We start from the raw sequence: 24858 nt of genomic DNA on the forward strand, positions 1-24858 counted from the left end.
CCAAAGCAATCTCACCTTCACCCTCCTCTCTTAACTCTTACCTTACTTCTTGGTTCTTCTGTCTCTTACTCTGAAACTTCCTTTTCTGCCTTCCTTTCTTACTTTACCTCACACTCTCTCTCTCTCTCTCTCTCTCTCCATTCTCTTTTAAATTAAACCCTACCCTTCACTCCTAACCCAAAACCATTCCATAGAAAAATTCAAAACTCTCGACGAGCTTACCACTGTCAGAAATGGACTTTGTGAGTATTTTTTTTTTTCTCTCGGGTCTTCTTCTTTCTTCACCAGTATTCTGTTTATACCTACGTTTGTAATTCCACAACGATCTTGTTTGGTTGCTTATTAATTTTTTTGAGTATGCAGGAGTATTACTACAAGAAAAGCAGCAGCCATGTACCGGCGTTTGGAAGCTGGGACTGGAACAATGACATGCCTTTCACTCAGTGCTTTGAGTCAGCCAGGCAAGCTGCTGGATTGCTTCGCTACAGTTACTCCCAGGACCGTGACCTCTACGTAGCAGGTGATTTGTACGAGAACGACGTCGTCACTCCCGCCATGATCGTCCTTCCTCGAAGAAGGGTACGTACGTATAATAATAATAATAATAATTACATTTGAATGAAGGGTCAAAGAAGAATGATTAAATTTAGTTTTCCATGTTGACTATTCTGTCATGCGTGTGAAGTAGAAAATGTGCTTTACTCATTGTTCATGTGAGATTCATGGAAAGAAACTGCTCACAAAGAGAAACAAGAAGATGAAAAAAAGAAAAAGAAGGGAAGATGAAAAAGATTCATGAAAAGAAGTTCATCGATAAAGTGAAAAGCAAAGAATTTCCAACACTAAATTATGAACAGAGAAAGAAAATGATGCATTAATCTTTTCAACTTTAGCTTTTTTTTTAACCTAATATCACGCTTAACGTGGGACCAACATGTTTCTTTGTTCATATGAAAGTTCTGCATTATTAATTGTTTTGGTTGATTAATAATTACTACTCAATAATTAATAATCATTAATGTTGACGTGATGTGATTAAATACAATAGATATAAATGGAAAACTGATAATGGCAGGGCAAAGCACGTCAGTATGATGGAAAAGAAGGAAAAAAGCAGAGAGGTTGCACCAGTCCTCCACCTCCTCCTCTTCCGCCTCCTCCTCCGCCGGCAATGATGCAGAGGCCAACACCTAAACCTGTTGATGAAGATCTCTACAAGATATCTCCAGAACTTCTCTATGCTAAAACCAAAAAGGTGAACCCACCTACTCACCTTCTCCCCATCTCTATATTATATAAATATATGTAGATATACAGAAGCTTTTTCAGCAGTAGTACATACAGTTAAAACCGTAGCCTAACATATATATATATATATATGTAGTATAAAGTATATATATAGTCAAATATAGGCAGTACTTTTGCAGATGTATCTATGTATATTCCAAAATTTGACTTTGCAATAGTGTGATAGTAAACTTGAATGTCTTTTTATGTTTTGTGGGTGCAGAAGAGAGGTTTTGGCTTCTTTTCAAGCTGCTTGCTGCCAACTTGTGTTTTGTGAAGCAATCATAATGAACTCAAGATTGCAGAGAGAGCAAGACTAGAACTACGTACATATATGGGGATGAAATTGAATTAAAAATCATATCGTATCATATATATATATAATATATAATATATAATATATACGAACATATTTATGATGTTGGGTACTTGGGTTAATTTATGTAGCTTACGTATAAGTTATTAGTGGTGCAGTGTTAATTAATTAGAGGAAATGAGTAGGTAATTATCACTTAATTAATTATGAGGGTTGTTGTGAGTGGTGTTTTGAATGTTAATTTGTATTGGTGGGTGGCAGATGGAATTTGAGGTAAGAAAAAGTCTGTAAAAAGGGAAAGGGTTTACCCACCCATGTGGGGTAGCATACAACACTATGTATATTCCCTTTCATTCCAAAAATTCAAAAAGCTATTTACTTCCAATCTTTATATATCTCTCCCCCCAAATATTCAACTGTACTCTCTCTGTTTTTTGTGTGTGGGTAATTTACTTATGGTGTAGCTAGCTTAATTGATTCTAAATTAAGTTGTATTGTTATTACTTTCTAAAATAAGTAAAATGTTGACTCTTACTAATTCAAGGGAAATTTTAGTGTTTAATTAATATATACATATATAATATTGTGTAGGCTTTTGTAATGGGTATGATCCATTTATTCTTTTGTAGGCCCTTTTCTTTTTTTTTTTTTTTAAAGTAAAGATTGAGAGAGCTTGAATTTATGAGCCCATCAAAGTAAAAAAAAATTCATGTAAATTAAAATTTTCTTGCAATTTTATCATGAACCCATTTTTTGTTATCAAGCTATTAGTTTTGACTATTGACATCTAAATTTAATTTTTCTGGTCCGCTGTAGAAGTGAGGAACAGAATGTGAATCTAGGAGAATACATAACACGATGAAGAGGGGGGGGAGCCCACATGCACCTTTTAGTTTTTCTAAACATATATACAAATGAAAATAAAAATAAAATAAAATCTTGAATCAAACGAAACCCAAAAGCACCTGAGTTGAGATACGAGTGGTGTGTAGAAAAAAATAAAAAGAAGAGAAAAAGAAAAGGTAGAAAAACATCATAAATGGCATTCACGAAAATGTACATCTGCTTTCTGCTTCCATCATCATCTTCATCATCATATCTTCAACTACCATTCTATTAACTCTTGTACATGACCTAACTCTGTGTATGTCTATAGTTTTCATATATAACTATATACATATATATACACTACTGAGTTCATCTTTAAACTTTTCTGGCTTAGAGATGGTTTCTTATTAATCCAAGACCCAAGAAAGGTAAAGTTCAAACTTGTCACACTTGTATGAGACGTTTAATTTTGTACTGATTCTTTCATTTTTATCCACACCAAATTTGATTCTGTACTGACTGATTTTATAATACCTTTATATTTTCTCTGCGTACGAAATTTTGCTCAATCCATTCTCAAGTATAAAATTTTATCTGGGTAGTCAAAAAAGTTGTCAAATTTGAAGAAAATTAGGTCTTTTACAGTGTTAGTATAATAAGATCAGGTAAGTTCTGGAAAAATGATCTAATCACCATTCAATTATCATCATCATCATCATCAATGTAGATTACTAAATCATAACATGAAAGCCTTTGTTAATCTTTGCAAAATTATCATCATCACTAGTAATCTAATACTTAATAATAATCTCTCTACATGACGTGAAATATTTAAATGGACGAAGGGAATGCTTAAATAGTTGGCTGTATATGTTTTCTAAAATCTTAAACTAATTATTTTAGCTTGGGACTAATCAAAATCAAGCTTTAAACTAATACTAACTAATTGATTCAAAAATCTTAGGCTCTCATCCAAATCTTTTCAATTAGAGTAATATTCATTTCATAAAATTACAGCTTTTTACCCTTCGGTCAAGTTTTAATTACCACCATATCGGATGACGAAAAAGAAGTTATAACCACAAAAACCCAATCAATGAATTAATTTGAGGATCGAAAAGAGTCGGCGGGGGTGGAACGTAATGAATATTTACGGGGTTGGCAATACCCAAACGGTGCGACTTCAAACAAGTGTGGCGTGTCGCTTTGCATGCATGGCCGTCTTGACACGTACCCTAAAACATAAATGTCACCTTCTCGTCTGCTTCTCTCTCTCGTCAGGTTGTAATTGTTTCCCCAGTTCACAATTTTTTATCCGAGCTACAGAAATGGCGCCATCCGAGTCGCACAAGTTGAGGAATTGGGTGCATTCTTGGTAATTTTATTCACTTGTGTATATATTTTTTTTCCATTTGTACCCAAAAAAATTATTATATTGCGATTGATTGTCCCCATTAATTTCTCTTCACATGAAGTCCCATCTCTGTTTCTCCTTCAGATAGCTCCTATTTTTGGGTGGGGGATTGGAGGAATAATTTTATTTTCTGAAAATTGAAAATGATGGTGGTTTGGGGATCGACAATTAAATAATTTAAATTCATTTCTTGTAAAATCAAATTTGATTTTCCACTGCACGATTTGTTTTTGATGATAAGGAGGTGATGGTCATCATGAGTTAGTTTTTAATTTTGTTTGAACGAAGATGGTTATCATGAGTTAGTAGTATTTCTCGATTAACGAGTCAAGAACAGCTTTAATAATGGGGCCTTGAGTGGCAATGCCATAAATGATTAAACAGACTCCATGTGATTTCTCTGCAACACCAGGTAAATAAAACACAATTATTATTATTAAATAAATAAATAAAAGAATTTTAATGTACCTCTGCTGTGGATAAAGCAAAGTTTGACTCTAGTTAATTACTTTCTTTCTCTGGCAAAGTACTTGAGCTATTAAGTCTTTTTGGCTGGGTGCAGTGGCCGTCTGTGTTTGTCATTTTTTTTTTTTTTTTTTTTTTTTCTGCAATTGTCTTTTCTTTTTCCTTTTTTTCTAGGGATTTTAACTTAAAATCAGGGATTGTACGAAACGGAGAGTATTAGGGTTGGTGAAAAGGAGGCAGTGCACAAGAAGGCTACAAGTAATAACAATGTGAAAGCAGTAGTGGCGCCAGCAGTCCAAGAAGGCTTGCATTTGCGCACCAACCACACATGCTGGCTCGTTCAAGTGCCATCTCCATCGAGCCAAATCATCCGTTCCGAACCCACCGGGATCTGCTTTTGTTATTAGCAGCACCAAATCTCAGCTGTCTTGTTTTGGTAGGGTTCCATTTCAAGAGAACTGCTTTTGCCACAGTCTCTCTCGTGGTTTTATTTCCTTTGAGGATGTAAATATCAGCAGTTATGTACATAAATAAATTTTCTCTGATTTCAGTTGACCAATGTAACAATTTACTTTTTGTAGAAATGAAATGTAGCTACTAAATGCAGTTCTCTCTTACTTCACCCTGCTTCTATTTTTTTTTTTTTCAAATAAAAAAAAGTTAAAAATTGAACTTTTTAACCTGTTATAACTATTTTGATTAAAAATAATAACTGTGATGAAATATTTTTTACCAGTAAAAGTAATATATTTGCTATGACCAAGTTTAATCTAACTGAAATCAAAAATAGTATATGTTAGTTACTATTGTTATTTTATAATGTACTTATAAAATAATAAATTTTATATTTTTACTTAAGATTTAAAATAAAATATATAGATCTTAATTGCTAAATTATTACATTATTTACTGACCAAAACTAATAGTAAATAACATTATTCAACAAAAGGAATTATTAACAATAATTTAATATGTAATTAAGCCAAGCATTGAGGTTTGACGTTATAACACACAAGATAGATAGCAAAGAGATATTGGCATTGATAACTAGTGATTTTCTTACAATCATGATTTACAGCTCCTCTAAAGGCGGAGCAATTCTATATGTAACAACTCAGTCCAACGGACTAAAGGCTGAAGGGAGCCAAACACGATACAAGTGTAAATGAGATTAGTTATGAAACCTGCCGAGCTCTGACCCGAGCAGTCAATTCTCTCACTTGGCTCCTCAAACGCTCTGGATTGCAGAAGAAGTCGACAAAGACCCGCCTTTGTAGTCCTACCTCCTGGGAATGATGTTTAACGATCTGCATACCATGAAGATTCACAGGTTACTATAAATATAACGCAACAGGTACATTACTTGGTCTGTTCTAGAAAAAAATGATCGTTCCCCAGAAGGTGAGTTTATCCATTAATTGCTGACCACCAACATCAAACACTTTCACTCTGTTTCTCTTCCTCTTCTTTTCCCTTTTCACATCATGGATCCAACATAATGAATCACACTAGGATCGGAGGAACAGCTCTTTCCAGTCTCCTGCTTCACGTCTTACGACAACATTGTTATTCAATTCCAAGTTCTTTTGGTACTTCTATAGGACTTTACCCCATAAGTTTAGTAGAGTTGAACTCAAGTCACCTTAGCCCCTTTAAAGACTATCATAGAGAAGGGAGGATGGACCTACTGCTGTAGTTCCTGGTCTCCAGGTATAAAGAGAGATTGACATTGTATGTAACATCAGTCTATGAATTTTAAGTTTTCCGTAGCGCGCACATAAATGCTGTGCGCCCCTAGTTCAAGAGACTTTTTCACACAGAGAGTTCAAGAGAAACTTCAAGAGGTTGCTCCCCTAGATAGTTTCTGTATCACTAGGCTATGCCGTTTTCTTAGAATCTGGTTCTATATACATTTTGGAAATAGACGACATGAATCAAAAGACATTTTCCTGAACATGCTGGATAATTGAAGGGAACTGGTGGTGCAATGTCATTATACAATAAAAAATTTATCTATAAGATACCCGATCAAAATTAGATTACCTCGGTTTTCTTACAGTGCTCAAGTGTCACCTCCTCAACTGCTGCAGAGAGTTTCGCATTGATCTTCTCCATTTCATCAAGCTCTTTCATCAATGGCTAAAAGAAGTCATCGATGTCAGAGAAGAAACAACAAGTTACTGAAGAAAAACTATAAATTAAGCTGTAGTTTACATAAGGATAATAGTGTTGACCTTAATTGCATATTATTATTTTAAAAAAAACAAAGATGGCAATGATGAATATCATACTCGAGGTGTCAATATTGGTTGAGCAGTTGTTGAAGAAGCAAATAGCAATTGCTGCAAACTTTGGATGAGAGTACACCTAAAAGAAAAAATATATATAGATGTGAAATATAAATCCTTGAAAAAGTTACTAGTTTTCCTAATGGCTCAGGAAGCATGATTGTTGCAGCTAAACTAAACTATAATAGTGAGATGTCCAGCAAAAACATAGTAACTTACAGCTCATTGATGCATCTATTTCTGTCTTCGGGAAGAGAATTCTCAAGATCAGACTGAAGTGTCATCAAATCTGAATGAAGACCAGATATCTGCTGAACAATGCCTGGAGCCGATACATACGTTGACAGCCCAGATTGAGGATCTAAAATATATGGTAGAAATCAGCAAAAACTTATATCCAATAACTAACATAATATCTCAACAAAATTTTCCTTATGCGACAAAAACCTAGTCAGAAACAATAGAAAAGTATAGAGGTGTTTACTTGAATGAATACTTAAAAGGTCTCTAACACCATGCAGAAAATTATCCCGATCATCCACTGCTCCCTGCTCTTGTATATCAGATGCAGCTTGAATCAATGCCATGCAACGGCCCTGAATAAAACAGAAAATGATCAGAGATTACGCATTTTCGAACCAAACCACAGTGACAGTATGGAAAAAATAACATGGCAGTAACCGATAAACACTGGGATTATCAATATGACCGGCATATGTTTGCAAGCAAACTACAAGATCCCATCTCAGAAGTGCAGTTCGTTATGATCACAACCTTCCTGTCTATAGGCTATCGAAAAATGTGCATACTGATAGAATGAAAACTTCAGTCTGATACTCAGTTAAACCATATGGATATTCATGGCTGCTCAATAGAAAGTCAATATTGCACAAGAGTTTGAGAGGTATGTAAGTGGCAGCATTGGCTGTGACAAATATTCTAGCGAGAGGACACCTCCTTACACCAACGCTCTTGCAGTCAGGGTTCAGAAGAGCTTATTTGGTCCTCATTGGTGAGGCCAAAGGTTCTCTCTAATAAGCCCTTAAAAAAATTTTAATAATGAACCTCTCTAGAAATCCAAAGAATAACTAACATTTTTTGTTTCTTCCTTCTCTACCTTACACTACGAATTTGTTTAAGGGCTTGTTAAAAAGAACCCTTGAATTGCAAGAACAAAGAACAAATAGACTTTTCTGAATTTTCTGCCTACCTTTATTTAGATCATGTTCTGGTCTTCTATGCCAGAGTCACAAGTTACAACTGCCCTAAGGATCACTAACCCCTAGGATATAAATAACTGATCCACATCTTTAGGAACTACCTTTACAAATCTTAACTTAACCGCCTAACTATACACACCCCTAGATATAACTATATAATTAAAGAAAACAAGAACACTCCAGCCAATTTTTATTGGCTAATGAGAAACAAACAATAAACATGAAGGCAGATTCACATGGATATAAGTATGCATATACTCCATAAAACCAAACATACCACTCGGCCTTTAGTTGCTGATAGGTATCCTTGAAGTTCTGACTCAATAACTTTAAGCAAAGAATATGCTCCAAGCATGTTTTTCTTTTCTAGTTGACAAGCAATTTTTAATAGCTGGTGCCTTGACAACTGATTGATTAGATGATGAATGAACTGCAAAAAGAAAATAATAATAGTAATAACTACTCTCTCTGGCATAAATAGTTGAAGAATAAACACAATGCATAACGATGCCAACCCAACCAGCAACTAGTTTTAATATATTTGTTCCTTTCTTTCAATAACCTCACATTGTTTAGGATGGAATGGTCTTCCTCATTTCTCTTTGGGCAAAGGTTCCAGCTTCTTTCAGGAATGTTTTTATCTTCTTTGTAATGGGATTCGGTTTCTACTCTATCTTAATGCCTTTCATTTTTTCTTTTTTAAATTTTTTACTTTGGCTGAAGGTCTTCTCATCCTCTAATCATCTCATGTAATAGCAGTCTCACTCTTTCATAATATTTCTCCTTTTAGCAGAACATAGATAAACAAATCTGGGTCTCAAGAATGATCTATGGAGACATCCAAGATCAAGCAAAGACTTCAAAGTTAGCTTTGTTTGACTTTTTTAACTTGAATACATTGATCTAGAGCACCATTTTTCTTTTAAATTTGAAACCACTGGAACAAAAGCTCTAAAGCAATGAATTATCTTAAATAGTTTTTATTGATAGCATGATCTGCCAGTCCAGAAACTCAACCTTATTATTTGTTAAAGAAAAAGAAAAGGGAAAAAGCTTTAACTTCTTATGTTGTTTGCCTGAGAAATGAATAGATATTATATGAAGTAACAGTACCGCTTTTTGCTTGCTTATATACAGCTCCTGGCGCATAACCTTTAAGTCATAATCACCTACAAGTTCATACATTAGAGTTATATTAAGCTCTGAAATAACTGATGAAGCCAAGAGAAGCAAGTTGATTGTCTACTTTGTGCCTATGATACTATGGAGAGAGAAGACTTGCACCATATACCTTCCAAAATATATGTGTCCTGAAGTTGAGCCAGCTCCCAGCAAAGTTCAGGAATAGTCTAGAAAAAGATACAGAATGAGGGCAGAAAATATATGAAAAATCTAATCGAATGAAAATGCTAAAAAGATCACATACATGGATATGCAAATATATTAGTATCAAATTGATGGACAACAGTGAAAGAACAGTGAGATTTCAGAGTTTGTGAAAACAATTCAAGGTTCATTGAAGATAAACGAATCAAAAACAGTTCACCCAGACTCATGACCATTAATCATTTGAGGTAGGTAGCCATCACAAATCTAATCGTCCCTCATTTCCTTCATTGACAATAAATCAGATAAATTCATTCCATTTAAACTGAACCAATGTGCTAGATATTCACCTGGGTTGTGTGCAGGAAAAAGTGAAAATAGCACAGGAAGAGAGCTTACAAAGCAATAAATGAATGCATCAGCCAATATGCATGTCATGACTGCATGGGTCCATTTGCTCCCAAGTGTAATAGTAGAATTTGACTCACATCACTAAATAACAAAGGAAATGAAACATATCATAAAGTAGACAGGTTTAGAATTGAGTGTTACAGACCTCAGATAACAATTTTTCTTCCTTGTGATGAAGATTAGAAAGTTCTCCCACTAATTCAGCATGCTTCCTCCTATGGATTTAAAGTCAATAGAGAAATATCAAATGATAGCAAAAGCACATTATATGACTTAAAAATATTTTAGCCTAAATCAAGTTCCAAATGAAATTTGAGCTGCATTTAATAGTTTGAGGAAAATTGAGTTTTGCAACTCAGTGGTACGTTTCATTAACACCATCGCATACTTCCATTGGATGCTAAGCTTCCATGGACATATCTAGTGTAAGTTTATGAAGACAATTTGAATATCTCGAACATGATATCTTCTCACATTTGCAACAAAGTTTATTGAAATCATTTCGAGAACATTTATGTTTCGGCAGCAAAAGTAGTTATTATTGTTGGCATGCAATTTTCCCCATGAATATTGTCCTTATGATATGCTTATGGCATTCACAAAGAATCACACAAATTCATGTACAAAGCTATCAAAGTGAACCAAAGTTTTAGCATTCTATGACATAGAACGGAAAAAAGCAGGTCTATTTTTCCAGTCAAGTTTCATCCCATCTAAAAACGAATCACTTGCCTGGTATAAACAAAACAACCATAATTTCAGAAGGATATACTCAACTGCCTTTTGGTTCAGTTGAGTTCTTGTGCAAATCATCGAGTGAAAAAATAAACTTGCAAACTAAGAAGACTAATAGAGTGTATGGGATAACTGAAAGAACTGTGACTAACAAAATAGGATGCTTTAAGTTAATTAGAGCAAATAAATTCTATTTTTAAAAAAAAAAAAAAAAACAATCGTATGTTTGGACAAAATGCTAATTGCAAAAAGTAAGCTATTATTTTTTGTTAAAAAATTATAAAAATATTTTACTACAATGTTTTATGATTTATTTTGCATAATGTATATACTATTATTTTTGAGAGAACATAAGAGAATAATTAAGTAAATTAGTTAGATTAAGAAAATAAGATCTTAAAATGTCAGGATTAAAGTGCTCATTTACCACCTTCTTAAAGCCACTTTTGATAACCTAATAAGCACCATGTCTTTTGTGTTACCAAATGCAAAAATTGTAGTACAGTACTTAAAACCGCTTATAAGCAACTTCAAACACCTATGAAGACCCCAAAACAGCTATAAACAAAACATTCCTGAAATTGTAACGAATTAAAGAGTCAAATGGAACTAATACCTGAGAGAATGAAGATCAAGATGAATGTGAGCTTCATCAGATGTTACTTGAGTTTTAAGTGCCATCAGAATAGCTTGCTGCTTGGTATTTTGAACCTGCGCTTCTACCCACTGTCTCTCACTTGTACCAAATCTGAAAATTTATATAATAAGACAATAAATCATGAGAAACACAAACTCCTTACAGAAGTGCGGTATGTTTCTTGTCTGTGTACATGATAAGATAGGTTGAGAGAAAAAACAGACTAGAAAATTAACTATGCTAATGCTCAAGCCTCCTAAAAAGAGACATGTTATTTTATCAATGCAACAAACTACTATTCTCAATTAATAACCATACTTTCAATGTTTCAAGAGTAAGAAAACCAAACAATCTTCCTTGACTTGAGTGTAAGGTGAAATGTATTTGCCCATGAAGTTAGGATTCAACCCAGCAGAACATTATCACAAGAACTACAAATTAAATGGCCAGGTTTAACAATGCACATACATGGAGCGAAGCCGTTGCAACTCAGATACACGTTGATGATGAGACTTCTCCAAATCTGCTGCATAGCAGAAGTAAATTAATGCTTTCATACTATCATAAGATAACACACTCACATCTACATGCTAGTTCAAATCAAGAAAGTAAATTTACATATAAGATAGAGCCATGGTAATCATGGCTCACATTAGACTTTGGATCTCTAATCCTGCTATTTTTTTTTTCTTTTGGCCATTATATAGAGGACATCCTGCTCGTTTTATAAGATACAAGTAGCATACATAGTTGATACGTTTGCAAGCATGAATCTGACAGATGCACAGATATGCATGGCTCTGAACAAATGGAATTAATTTGGTAAAATTCTTCGAAAAAACTTCATTTGCTCGACAAAGCCTTTAGATCAAAAAGGAAGATATATATATATATATATATACGTATGCTAGAAGGTGAATAAATTTAATCTCTTGAGCAGGTCATGCATCCTATAATCAGACAGACTAGAGAAAGTTTCCAAGTCAAAAATTGTGTGGCCACAATTCAAGGCCCAGTGCAAAATATTTTCCACAGATAAGTAATAACAAATCTTGCAAACTCCACTGCGCGTTAAAAAAAATTTACCACATGAATCATTTTAACAAGACTATAACTAATTTAAGCTCATTAATGTCCCCTAAACGATGAGCGTAAATGAGATTTAACAAAAACATACTAGTTCTTTGGAATAATCACCATTACATAGAAATTTAACAAACACATAATGAAAATAATGATAAAGCAAACTCTATTCTCCCCCTTGAATATGTATGAACATACGACACTTCTGCTATCATAAAACAGGAATTACTTCAAAAGCAGAAATTGGATAACAGAATAAGAGCTAAGAGATTTTTTTTCAATAAGTTTTTTTAAATGGATGTTGAAGAGGAAGCAAGGAGATCCAGATGATAACTGGAACAGTTAGAAACATAAACATACCAAAAGTAAGTTTTATCTGATGGAATTTGGAAGAGAATGGATCAGAGACAGGAGACAGAAGACAGAATTTTGAGAGAGATGACAACAAGGGGACAAAGAAAAAGAAAAAGATTCTTCAGCAGTTGATGTGAAAGCATACATGAACCCTGGCATCAATCTTCAGCAAATCATGTAAAAAACAATGGATGACAACAGAAAGCAATTGCCAAAGGAAGAAAAGTTTTCTAATCTGGTAAAAATCAAAAGCATAAAATGCATAATGATTAGAAAAATAAAAAATTCCTGATGTAGGAAGCAATACCTCGAACTAAGATATTTGACATGTCATCAAGACTGACCCATGAACATTTAGATTTCCCCTCCTCAGCAACCAACCGAAAAGGACCCTGATTATAACAATGCCATAATCATCATAATTCTTGACAAACAAGTTAAGTTTTTCATAACATTAATTGAATAATTTAATGTGACAAATGAAAAGAAAAATGCAAGGGCCAAAATCCAAAACCATGGTCACAATTTTGGTGAATGGCCCTATGTAGAGCTGGAGACTGTGATCCAATAGTTTCCACTCTAAAAATCTCAGAGGAACCAAAAGAAACATGGAACCAAAAGTAAAATTCCGTACAGCAAAATCATAATACAAATTAAAATTTCTTGGGATTAAAGGGAAGAGCATGTCATTTGGTAGGAACATAGCCATTCCCACAAATTATATTGGTTATTAGGTTCCTGATAACTTCACTTTCTGCATATCCACCATACAAGACCAGAATCCCTGCTTTAAGAGATGCAGGAGATGCATAAATCAAATATCATATGGTTTAAATGCCAGCATGAAAGATTATATGCAGTCAACCAGCTAGGGCATTAGGAAAACACCTTCTAAACTGTCTAATCCTATTTACAGCAGAGACAACATGGAATTAGGAACTAGAAGTAGAACCAAAACACCTGAGTGGATTAGTTGAGCATCTAGTCAAATAAAAACAAAAGAATATGAAAACAAACAATAAGAAAATTGGTCGCACTTTTTCTGAAGCAAAGAACTCAAGTCTGTCATATGCTTTTAACTTATCTCCTGATGAATTTCACCCAGAAATAAAAAGAATAGCTGGATTAAAACATCTCTTCAATTAACAAGATCTCCAATACGATCATCTTTAACGAAATGAGGAGCAGGTCATTACTTGAACATGAAAAACTATTACAAATTTTTTAGCTGAAAAAACAGAGGCATGATTACATAACGATCAAAAGTTTACATGTAGAGTTCTGCATCTACATACCGTATCCAGTTGGTTGGCAAACCACTGATTTAGATCCTTTATACAAGTTGAATCTCCAACCAAGTATGGATGAAAATCAGAGTAAGCGATGTAGATGCCATCCTCTGCATATACAACAAATATATAAAGCTCATAGAGTATAAAAGGAGCAAAGATAGGCTTTTTAGTTCTTCTATATTTTCTTATGCATAAATCAAACTGAGGTTCTTCTTTTGCCATGGTTCTGAAAACCAATACCTTTTCTGGTAACCACTAATCAATCTTTTTTGAAACATGACCATTAATCAATTTTAAATTAAAAAACAAAAATCATTTCTAGCATTGGCGGGAAGTTATTAAGAATTAGATCCAGTTAACAATTTTCCCAGCTTTCACAAAGTCTAGTATCTTTTGGTTAAAACGAACCTAGCCTATATTGGGTTCAAGGTAATCAGCATAGAGGGCCTAAAGAAAACCCTGACTCCCATTAATGAATAATAATGTTTAAGCCCAATCACGTTTATCTTGCTAACATGCTAGCCTAAACTGATTATTAACTTTAATTTAGGTCAAAGTTTAAATTTTCTGTTAAGAATATGCAAAAAAGGAAACAGAAATAGAAAGCCATTATAAGAAGAAGTACATGAACAGAAAAGAAATAGTACCATCGCCAGAATGATAATGAGCCAACTCTTGGGCAGTAGAAGCCATTCTTCCAAGAACCGCATTCATCTAAATTACAAGGAAAGTACTCAAAAAAATGTCTTAACCTTTCAAGAAGAAACTACTTTGCCATAAACATTTCTCTTAAGTCGACCAAGCACAAAGATGAAAAACAGGATTGAAACCCAATAACAACCAGATTAAAGATGAGAAGAGAGCAAAAAGAGGTCAGAGGGAGCACATTAGTTTTTTTTTTTTTAAAGGTGCAGATTCAATTACTATATTTAAGAAGCACGTTATCCAATCAGCACTTTCAGAAAAAAAATATTACTCGGTTAGGACTTAGTTTTCAGGCATAGCAAACTAAAAATCTAAAGGCGTGGACAAAAGCAATACTGAACAGTTAATACTTTGGTAGTCCTGCATCAATTCCATTTAGAATATGTCGCCTCAGCTCATAAAAAGATGTTTCTAGTTTCTTATGACAATGTCATATTTTAGCTTTAATAGCTGATATAGCTCCACAACCGTTAGATTCCGTAGTAAGTTACACCTTGATAACCAACTGAAGTTCATCCACTACCATTGACCATTTCACGGCAGAATGCTTTACACTACTCGTAGCTATCATATGCTCAGTGTTTATTCCTCATATTTGAACCAATAACAAGAGGACTGTGCACATCATATATAAAAAATCAATTTGGATAGGCATTCCAGTAATGAAGCACTTGGATTCACTAGTTGCTAAAAAAAAAGAAGCATACAGACATCTAGTTGTTTGGTTTTCCAGCCCTGCAAAGAACATCTAAATTACAGATATGACAAGATGTACCTGCAAATTTCTAGCTGAAAGGCTATCATCTATGGTTGTAAGTTGTCCGTTGACAGTAGATGTTGCAGCCACTCTTGCACGCCTCCCATGATTCAAAGCTGAAGCCTGGCCACTCAACAAATCAAATTGGGTCTGAAGATGCTTAAGCTGCCTCTGTAACTCCAACGCTTCGGCTTTATATGCAACAGTTGCTTCCCTAGGGATGAAAAGAAATCCATTAGTACCGAAAGGAACATGCTGGAACACATTATTAGTAATCAAAAGGATAGTGGAGACATTTAGAGTTACACAACTTACCAAATCATAATGATACTAACATAATGAAATCTTAGGGGAAAAAATAAATCAAGCCCAACATTATGGTCCCAAGTCTGTGATCTATTTTGGAGGCCAGAGACAATGAGATTCTGAGCAAGTGGCGAGCTTTACTGAGAGTTCTGGCCTTGTCGGCCTAATGTGAGGCTCATCAAGGGAACCCAAGATCATTTTATGATGAACTCTAAAATTTTAATTAAATAGCTTATGAGCTTTATTGATCGTAATAACTGGTACAAGATATTGATCTGTAAATATCTTGTACAGGGATGACACCTCCTTGATGCCTTTTCTTAACACTATTCTTTATTTTTATCCCAAAAAAACTTATACAGGGAAGCTATTCAGAATTAGATCCGCCATAAGCCCATCCTAGTCCAACTCCTAACTTGATAAAATTTGGAAGACATCTTTAATGTAGAATTGTAAGTCAAATACTGCTCCTAAGTGCAGACTCCTGCTCCAATCAATTTAGTTCTCAGTCGATTCAAACAAGGAGATCAGATCTGGCTGAACTTCAGGGCTATGATGGGTCCCCCTGCAGCTTTTAACTTTTCCAAACCTTTTAGTGTTGTTGGCTGTGGTGGTCGTAGCACTAAATCTAAATTTTTTCTTCGTTTTTTAGATTAAAAAAAAAGTATTAGTGGTAGAGAGAAAACAGAAAATGTACAGATGTAAAGGATAAGATATCTTTCCAGGCCTCCAAGCGAAAGAAGAGGAAGAAAAAACAAAGAAAGCAAAAAAATCATATAAAATTGCATCTATCCCTTTGTAAGAAAGTCAAAAGGACACCATATCCATGACCCTTTGCCCAAATAGAAGCCAAAAATCACTGTCCCGAAAAAGGAAGGAGAGAAGTTGCGATCTTTGATGATTCAAGCAGTACACCATAAGCCACGCACAACAGAACTATCCAATAATGTTCCTCTTTTTATTGAAAAAAAATTAAAACTTAAAGCTACAAGCTAGGATATTGTTAAGTGTTAATGCTCAACTGCTAGCAGAAGAATGCTAAAAAAAATGCTACACAGAAGGATCTTCAAGAAACACAAAAGACCAAACACCAAACAATTGAATACATGAGATAAAGGATGTTACCTTATTTCTTTCAATCCTTCTCCAGCTCCAAAAACTGCCTCCTGGTTGTCTCTCCTGGAAGAAAAGGCTGAAATGCTATCATAAGCAAAGTCCAAATCCTCTCCCTGTTTTTCCCATCAAATAGGCCAGTGTTTCATAGTTAGCCTAACAGGATTCCAGTGAATAAAGATGAAAAGAAAGAATGCACAATCTTGTGAAATTTGTCCAGACAAGGACCAAATATATATCGAATAAGAGTATCCAACAGAAGACGTATAAATGAATGTACCTCCAATAGCTTTCCTTCTTGTAGGAATTGCTCATACCTGGATACCACATATTAGATAATTATCAACCAGGAATTAGCAGTTTACTTCAAAGGGGAAAAAATCAAGCATTTCATTGCTAATATTATACTAGTGGGAGATTAACATTCAAGAAAGAGTGAGAGAATGCTCATAATAACGAGCTTTTAATTGTGATCTCGGCCTGCGCCAACTGTCTCTAACAACTAATTCAGTCGAATTTTGTGCCCAAAGTGTGATAGGAAGAAAAAGAAATTAATGCTGCCATCTAAGAGATTTATCCAAATGAAGTTCATATTTTCTGCCTTCCGAGGAGAAAATAAAATATGAACACATTATCTAGATACTTAATTCTGAACTTGCCTTCCATGGCACATTTTCCAGGAAACCAACAACAAAGAGGGTGAGAAACCAAGCACCAATCAGAGAGAGAGGAAAGAAGAACTCACTGAGAGAGCTCGGAGAGGGAAAGGACGTTGGAAGGGCGGAGAGAAGAGCAGATCCAGTCAAGGATGGGCCGTGCATCGTCGTACTGGAACGGCCACTCGAAGCTGTCTGGGTCCAATTTGTCTGCACCCTCGTAGCCCAATTCCCCAAGCAATGAACACAGTCTCGCCCCGCTCATTTTTCTGTTCAATCTTTTCCCTCTTAGATCTTCCTTTCCATTTCATCAACTGAACAAAGAAATACGTGACTTCACTGTTGAGACTGGAAACGGAGAGATGGATATTTTGGCGCCGGCCTCAATTGAAAGTTTAATGGAGGAGTCTGTGATTTGATGGTGGGTGGAAAAATCAAAAGTCTTCTGGTTGTACTTTATCGACGAATTTACCCCGCCAACCAATTTTTTTTTTTTTTTTTTCAAAAAAGAGATTTAAGGTACAACTTACTTATGCGGGAAAATAGTAGATAGCAAGTTGGAATACCCTAAAAAAATGGGCAAGCTCCGGCTCAAAATTTGACTACTAATATTTATTTTAGTATATTATTATTATTATTATTTATAAGCATTTTACAGAACAAAAATTTTTAAATGAAATATTTAAATTTGTGTGATGTTTCAATTTATTTTTGTAATTAGAGTGTCCTAAATTTTTTTTTATAATGAAACATTAGTATTTTATAATTGGCAAAAATATAATAGAATTATCCTATTATTTTGTGTAATTAAAATAATATATTTTTTTCTTTAAATACAAATATTTAAATATTAAAAAAATAATACTGAAAAATAATATTATAAACTCCAGTTCCATTTATATCAATTGCTCGGGTTTTGAGTTTGGTCGTGAGATAGTGTTCCCCATTTGCCAAAGTTACATTACCACTAATCCTGTATAAATTACACTGTACCAAGGAAAAAATGCATTTTACGGTTATATAGTAAAAAACTAATTCTTACATCTCTGTCAAAAACTATGCATCCTTACTTGCATAGACAATGTCACACACAGAAGCATCGCTGCAACACTTTCAAGGCACCTGAACTTACAAGCATTTCTGACAACCGGGCATAATTTTGCTCCATAGCAATTGCCTGAAAGTGCAACTTTGCACATCATGTCTCATGTGAAGCCCAGTAACAAAAAAGATATAATCTTCTACAGGAAACAATTAAGTTTGAAATATATCAGCTACTGCGATCTTCGTCTTGTTTACCCCTGTTGTCTGCTTTCTTGAGTCTCTAGGAAGTGATCGCTCAAAGGAAAACCCTGATTCTCACATAATCCATACAACCCATCAATGCTCCTCCTCCTGCAGATACCTGCTAGGATAAACCATTAATAGATTATTTGCCTTCTTCTTTCAAAGGAAACGTTAAGAAAACAGAATCAGTAAAAATATCTTGCAGAGTACCTTTTTAGTCCCTGAAGTATCTTTGAGCATCAAAAAGCTTATTCTGGGCGTTTGAATCATTTGAGTCTGAAGAAGGTCCAAAATTCATTGGTGCAAATGCTGCAAAATAGAGATGACATAAAAAATGAGGACAAAATATAAAAACATTCATATGTAGAAGAAAACTTGAAGAACTTCTCATAGTGGTTCAATTTGCTCCCTTAAGATAACAGGGCAAATGAATCACATCAGATGAGTTTACAATTTAGTCAACTCAGAAATCAAAGTGCAAAGAGAAATTAGTAAAAAAAAAAAACATCTATGCTAATTTTCTAGTTTTTGAGAACATATCCTGTTTTAGAATGAAAATGATCAGACAAAGCCTTCTTTCGTAACAAAAAGGATGCATGTTGATTTGCTTTCATATTAAAAATTAGATGAGCTATATATGTATTCAGTGATAAGGACAAAGAGAGTAGCTTCAGGCTGTCAAATACTACTGCAAAAGAATTTAGCAATAAGGATTATGAAACAGTAGCTTGAGGATGTCAAATACCACTGCAAAAGAATTCACTGTCTATATTGCCATGCAAACATAACAGAAAGATATATATAATTTGGTGATCAGTCATAATCTCATATATTTGAGCCAGACCTAAAACTTAAATCAAGAATGATATAAAATGGTAGCAAAGCACAGCCAAGAATACAATTTTCTAAACTTGGTATCTGGTTTTTTTTCTTCTTTTTCTTTGTGAGAGAAGAAAGGCAAATTTGGTCTACAGCATGTGTTTGGGAAGGCTAAATAAATGAAGAATTCAATCTCGGCTCAGCTCCAAGAAAAGAAACTCAGAAAAGACAATTTCTTTTAGGCTACATTTGGACATATCTGAATTTTTTGTGGAGTTCATCTTAAGATTTGCACTTAATTTAACTGGGGAAACGAAAATTCTACAAGAATCGTGATGGAACTAGCAAAGCATTATTCCACTTCCACTTAAATTCTATTTGAGCTCCATTTTGTTATCTTAGATAAAAATTTTACCCTCTCTTAATTAAACTAGGTGCAGATTTCAAAAAATGAGTTCCACAAAAATTCTTGATTTGTTCCAAAACATTGCCCTAGAGACCAGAAAAAATAAGCCTTAGTGCCTTACCATCATGTTCTAGATCCAATTGCCAAGTATTTTCAAGAAAAAAAGTCAAGACATACCTCTGTCCCTCATTCTTTTCTCTCTGTCGTACTCAAACTTATCTCGGATTTGACTGATCTTCTCCCAGGTTTCACCTTGCCTCTGATGCCCAAAATGCTGGTCCTGAAATCAGATTCAAGCAAAACAGTAATTAACACCCTAACATAATGTAAAAAAGAGATCAACAGATTCAATTATTCTCAGCAGAATTTTGTCCTGCTTTATAGTTTCTGACATAAGTCATCAACTGATATTGTATGCTATAATCAAATTTTTACCTTCATTTGATCAGTATAGAATCGCCTGTTCCTGTAGCATGATTAAGAAGTTGTTACTCGGTCATTATAGTCAAACCACACAAGAAAACAGGAAGAATATAACAAATTAAGTCAAAAAGTAAAGAATTTGTGCAATCAAAGGAAGTGTAATTGAGATAAACCAACCAGAAACACTTATTAAAGCTTGTAACCCAGTCTATATGAATGTGTAGACACACACCTTTAACAAAATGCATTTTTTCTACCCAAAGTACCGTAAAGGAATACTTTGTACAATTTCAACATCCATCCTAGAACCAGGAAGTGCTTCTTTTTCCTGAAATAGTGATCCAGCATCATAGAAGAAGAAAGCACAGACAAACCTGTATGGGTTGAAATCTCCATCATCATCCTCTGCAGATTCATAGTTTGCATGATCGTGGGCAAGCTTTTTCGAGTAACCCTCATCCCAGTAAAGCCTCTCCCAGTTCTCCCTTAGCTCGTTATAGAGTTCCATATACCTTTTGCACCAAGGCTCATGCTCCTATAATTAGAACAGTAACATCATATAAGGAGAAACAACCAGAATATCTTTTCAACTATTGCTGCATTCTATAAGGCCAGTGCGCAAAGACACTTAAAATTTTACCCCCTTTTTACTTCAAAACCCATGTCTGCCCCTGCCTTCTACAAATGAACACATTCCCTTGAGTGAGAAGCTCATATCATCTTGACGATGAAATGAAGCTTTGGATGATAAACTGTGGACTTTAAAAAGTTTTAACCGCCTCTGTTGAGTTCTGACAACGAAAAATGGGTTTCCAAAACAATTGCTAAAATAATTCAAGACTGAATACTCAGCTTCCATCTAATGCACGGGAAATGCAATTCAACTATAATTTTACCATTAAAATGAAGCACCGAGCATCTCGTATTATTCTTGCAAACAAATGCTACACTCTAACATTACCAAGAAAATTATACTCACAACCGAAGGAATCGTACTAACCAAATAGTCACCAAGGAAATGAAATACCTAACCACAAATCCCCAAACTATTACGGAAATATCCCTTAAATTCCCGTTTCTCACACTTTCTCGCTGACCAAACAGGAAAAGGAAACCTAAGGAAGAAAGAGAGGCATAGTAGCGCAAACTAACCGATTCCTTGAGGACAAGGCGAGTGCGGCGCATGAACTGCTCGCGGAGCTGCTTACGGCGTCTATTGGGAATGTTGTCCCGAGGGATGACGAATCGCTCACGTGGAGGCACGTTATCACCAATCTCGTGCATCTCCCCGTCCACTACCCACCACTCCGATTTCTCGTCCGTCTTCTTCAAGGATAGAGCCGAGGACTTGGATCGCCTCCTGAGCGGACCGGAGTCGGTTCTGGCATACCGAAGCTGGTTGCCAGTGGAACCCAACCATCGTGGTAAACGCTGAAGTCGTTTCGTGACAGAGAGCATGGATTATGAAGATGAAAACGAGTGAAGACAGTGGGAGCGCCGTTGATAGGTATTTTATTTTCCCCCTTTTAATGAAGGCAGTTGAGATTATAATTTTTCAGTACTACTCAATTTTATGGAATTAGTAAACACCTAATAAGTTATTGTAACAATATTTTTAAAAGTTAAATTATTGTAATTTTGAAAGGACTTGTTATTATTGACCAAAGTAAAATTTAAATTACCTCTAATAATTTTTTTAAAAAAAACTCTCATAATTAACTGTAAAAATAAAATAAAATAATAATTAAAATGAAAATGTTTATTTTATTTTCAATTTGTACTTATTTTTCATAAAATAAAAATAAATCAATTTAAATTAAACAATATTTAAACATAAATGTACTAATTTAAAATAAAAAATTTATTTGACAACTATAAATAAAAATAACGAATTCATAAAATTAAATAAAACGCTTCAATAACTTATTTAAAATCATTTATATTCACTTATAAATTAAAGAATTTGGAAAGTCTTATAAATTACGATGAGTAAAATAATGGTCTCTTGGTTTCTTCAACTTAGTATGAGTTATTATAAATTTTTACTTATTTATATTAATTTTAAAAGATAAAAAATGAGTTATTATAAATAATTACTTCCTATAATATTATTATAAAAGTACCTTTTTGCTATAGAAATATTTAATTATTTATATAACTATTATTTTAGGACGACTATACTATAACATAATGAAAATATTTATTTTACAAGATAAATTTATAAGCCGAGTAGTACCCAATTAATTTATAAATATAATTTTTTAAAATTTAAAAATTAATTTAATATAAAAATAAAAAAATAGGTGGATAAAAAAATTAAAAATAATTTTTAAAAAATAGATGAAATTTTAGGTTCTAATAATATTTTTAAAAGAAAAATCAGAAACTGAAAAATTAAAACGTAATTTATAAAAGTTGTGTAACGTAAGACGCCCAATCAGCAGTCACGACGAACCGAAACGTGCCACGTGGCAAGGGACACTAACGCAGTACCATGCGGGACGCCACGCTGGTGATTCGCGCGCCCGTGATCAGACGGTCCAGATTCGCTCCCGCACGCACGGATGCGCCCCTCTCCAAACGTGATCGGATAATCAGATTTAAATACAATCAACGGTCCATATTCACTTCCTATTTAACGCGATTGGACGATCCATATCATATCGCGATGAACGTTCTAGATTCACTTTCTATTTAATCGCGATCGGACGGTTTACATCAAATGCGATGGACAGTCCATATTAAAAAATGACGGATATAAATAACATTTTTCACACCAAACCCTAACCCTAGCTGCCAGATACTCTCGCCGAAGAAGAAGACCCAGCCACCGGAAAAGGAAGTCGCTGCCACCCCCGCCGCGCCGGAGCCACTTTCGACCGCTAAAAGAGGTAAAAAAAATTTATTTACTTGGAATTCAATTTTAAACATCTCCATGGCCAAATCAGAGCAAAAAGACCAGCGGATTAGGCATAAATTACGGGTAAAGCTCGGCGGCGCTGCAGCAGAAAATTACAAAAATCGCCTCCGATGAGGTCCTTCTCGATTTCCGTTATGCGTAATTTTTCTACCATTGTAATCACCGTTTCTTTTTCCACATGTTGACTAAAGCAAAACATCGAACCGCAAAGGTGCGTCGGCGGAGCCGCCGGTGAGTTTCGATTTTTCGTTTTTTTTAGATCAACCGAGACCCCTTAACGTATTTTTTCGCATGGATTGATGTAAAACTGACCGAAAATAATCAACCTGAGGCAAATCACCGTCGCAGGCGGCAGTGCCGTAGATAGATCACGACGAAGCTGCTGTGCCAAAATTCCATAATTGGCTAAAAAGAAGTCATGACACTGATTTTGGGTTCTTTAGGATATTTGTAGATACTTGTAGTGCGTTTTAATCTCCCTAAAAAAAATCAGAGAACTTGGAGACCGCCAGTAGGTGCAGTTAACAAGTTTAGCTTTTCGGACATCAATTTAAATAAGAATCATTTACCTTATTCTTTGTTATGACATTAAAGTCAAATTAACAATAATACAGTATTTTGTGCAATTTAGAAAATATCAATAATTAATTACGGATTACTAATTGAACAAAAACAAAAAATTATTTACTATTGATTCTGTTAATTTATTTTACAGTTTGAATGCATGATAGTATCTAATTGATCGATTTTATAGTTTTGAATACATGTATTGTTTGTTTTATGTGATTACGGTTGAATTGATAAACTGGAGATTAAAGGTAAACAAAAAATTATGCGATTAAACGAATGGATAAAACGACAGTCTTATTGGATATCCTACGAGATGGTGGACGGATCGGGTACATAAGGAACCCTATCGTGAACGTTGCCTCATACCGGACGGGGTATCGATACTTTGTAATTTGGCGCTCATACCGTACGGAATATGATGACGACCCATTTCACCATCATACCAGACGGTGTATTGAAATTTAATAATTTAGCGCTTATACTGGATGAGGTATGGGGACGACCCGTTAATTATAAATGTTAAAGGAAATAGTTTACGCATTATAGGGACATCTCTATGAATCCCCATGGATACCAATAGACTGATAAAAATAGAAAATTATTATTCCAACCAATTACATATGAAATCATAATATGTGTTATATTATTGTATCTATAAGTTATTTTATAAATCTCATTACAATAAGTAGACAGTAAATGATTTTATTTATGATAAACGATTTTGTTAAATTAAGAGCTCTATTAATTGTTTTTATTATTTATACCAACATTCATTTATGTGTCAGTGAGTAGCGTGATATTTTTACTAGGTTAGTATAGCTCATTCATTTATTAATTATTTTAGATCAAGAGAATAAGAATCCAGAATTCGATTCACAAGAGAGTTGTGAGTAGGATGCCAGTTTTATTTATTTTTCGTTTATTTCTTTAATTTTTTGTATTTATTTCAAAAAAATCATTTCCATATCTCTACTTGGTACTTTAAGTCATTGTGTTAAGAATGTAAAACCTAACTATTTATTTTATTTCTGCACATAATTTATAATTTATTTATTTTAAAATTTTGGAGGTTGTTATAAACAATTTCAAAATATAAATATCTACTCTCTTACCAAAAATCATTAATGTTATTTAAAATTATAATAACTAAACTATATTAAATCTTAATAAATTTATTACATTTATAAATAAAATTAATATAATATATTAATTAATTTTTTATTAAATAATTACGTCAGAT

General features: G+C 34.1%; 3 protein-coding genes across 4 annotated transcripts; 1 reads left to right on the forward strand and 2 right to left on the reverse strand.

Moving 5' to 3' along the window:
• Positions 1 to 1994, forward strand: LOC110821744 (pathogenic type III effector avirulence factor Avr AvrRpt-cleavage: cleavage site protein). Its single transcript, XM_022051685.2, has 4 exons — positions 1 to 242; positions 364 to 579; positions 1076 to 1255; positions 1511 to 1994. The coding sequence occupies exons 1-4, from the start codon at positions 234 to 236 to the stop codon at positions 1562 to 1564; spliced, it is 459 nt and encodes a 152-aa protein (XP_021907377.1). The 5' UTR covers positions 1 to 233; the 3' UTR covers positions 1565 to 1994.
• Positions 1995 to 5327: 3333 nt separating this feature from the next.
• Positions 5328 to 17602, reverse strand: AUG3 (HAUS augmin-like complex subunit). 2 transcript variants are annotated; one of them, XM_088215836.1, is made up of 18 exons: positions 17283 to 17602; positions 16818 to 16854; positions 16550 to 16653; positions 15137 to 15332; positions 14304 to 14370; positions 13660 to 13763; positions 12672 to 12756; positions 11396 to 11450; positions 10907 to 11038; positions 9701 to 9770; positions 9110 to 9167; positions 8932 to 8987; positions 8096 to 8248; positions 7083 to 7194; positions 6818 to 6959; positions 6602 to 6677; positions 6354 to 6449; positions 5328 to 5617 (listed from the first exon to the last, which is right to left on the reverse strand). In XM_088215836.1, the coding sequence occupies exons 1-18, from the start codon at positions 17456 to 17458 to the stop codon at positions 5486 to 5488; spliced, it is 1851 nt and encodes a 616-aa protein (XP_088071962.1). In that variant the 5' UTR covers positions 17459 to 17602; the 3' UTR covers positions 5328 to 5485. The 2 variants fall into 2 exon arrangements, with proteins under 2 accessions (XP_088071962.1, XP_088071961.1); XM_088215835.1 differs by having other exon boundaries at positions 11396 to 11453.
• A 588-nt stretch (positions 17603 to 18190) lies between these two features.
• LOC110821837 (uncharacterized) lies at positions 18191 to 21664 on the reverse strand. The gene is made up of 6 exons (XM_022051789.2): positions 21281 to 21664; positions 20503 to 20663; positions 20141 to 20171; positions 19883 to 19985; positions 18691 to 18789; positions 18191 to 18598 (listed from the first exon to the last, which is right to left on the reverse strand). Exons 1-5 carry the CDS (start codon positions 21584 to 21586, stop codon positions 18695 to 18697), a joined length of 696 nt encoding a protein of 231 aa, XP_021907481.1. The 5' UTR covers positions 21587 to 21664; the 3' UTR covers positions 18191 to 18598; positions 18691 to 18694.
• Between the last annotated feature and the right edge of the window lie 3194 nt (positions 21665 to 24858).

This window comes from Carica papaya, chromosome 3 (genome assembly GCF_054855325.1).
Source record: "Carica papaya isolate Zhongbai chromosome 3, ASM5485532v1, whole genome shotgun sequence".
NCBI lineage: Eukaryota > Viridiplantae > Streptophyta > Magnoliopsida > Brassicales > Caricaceae > Carica > Carica papaya.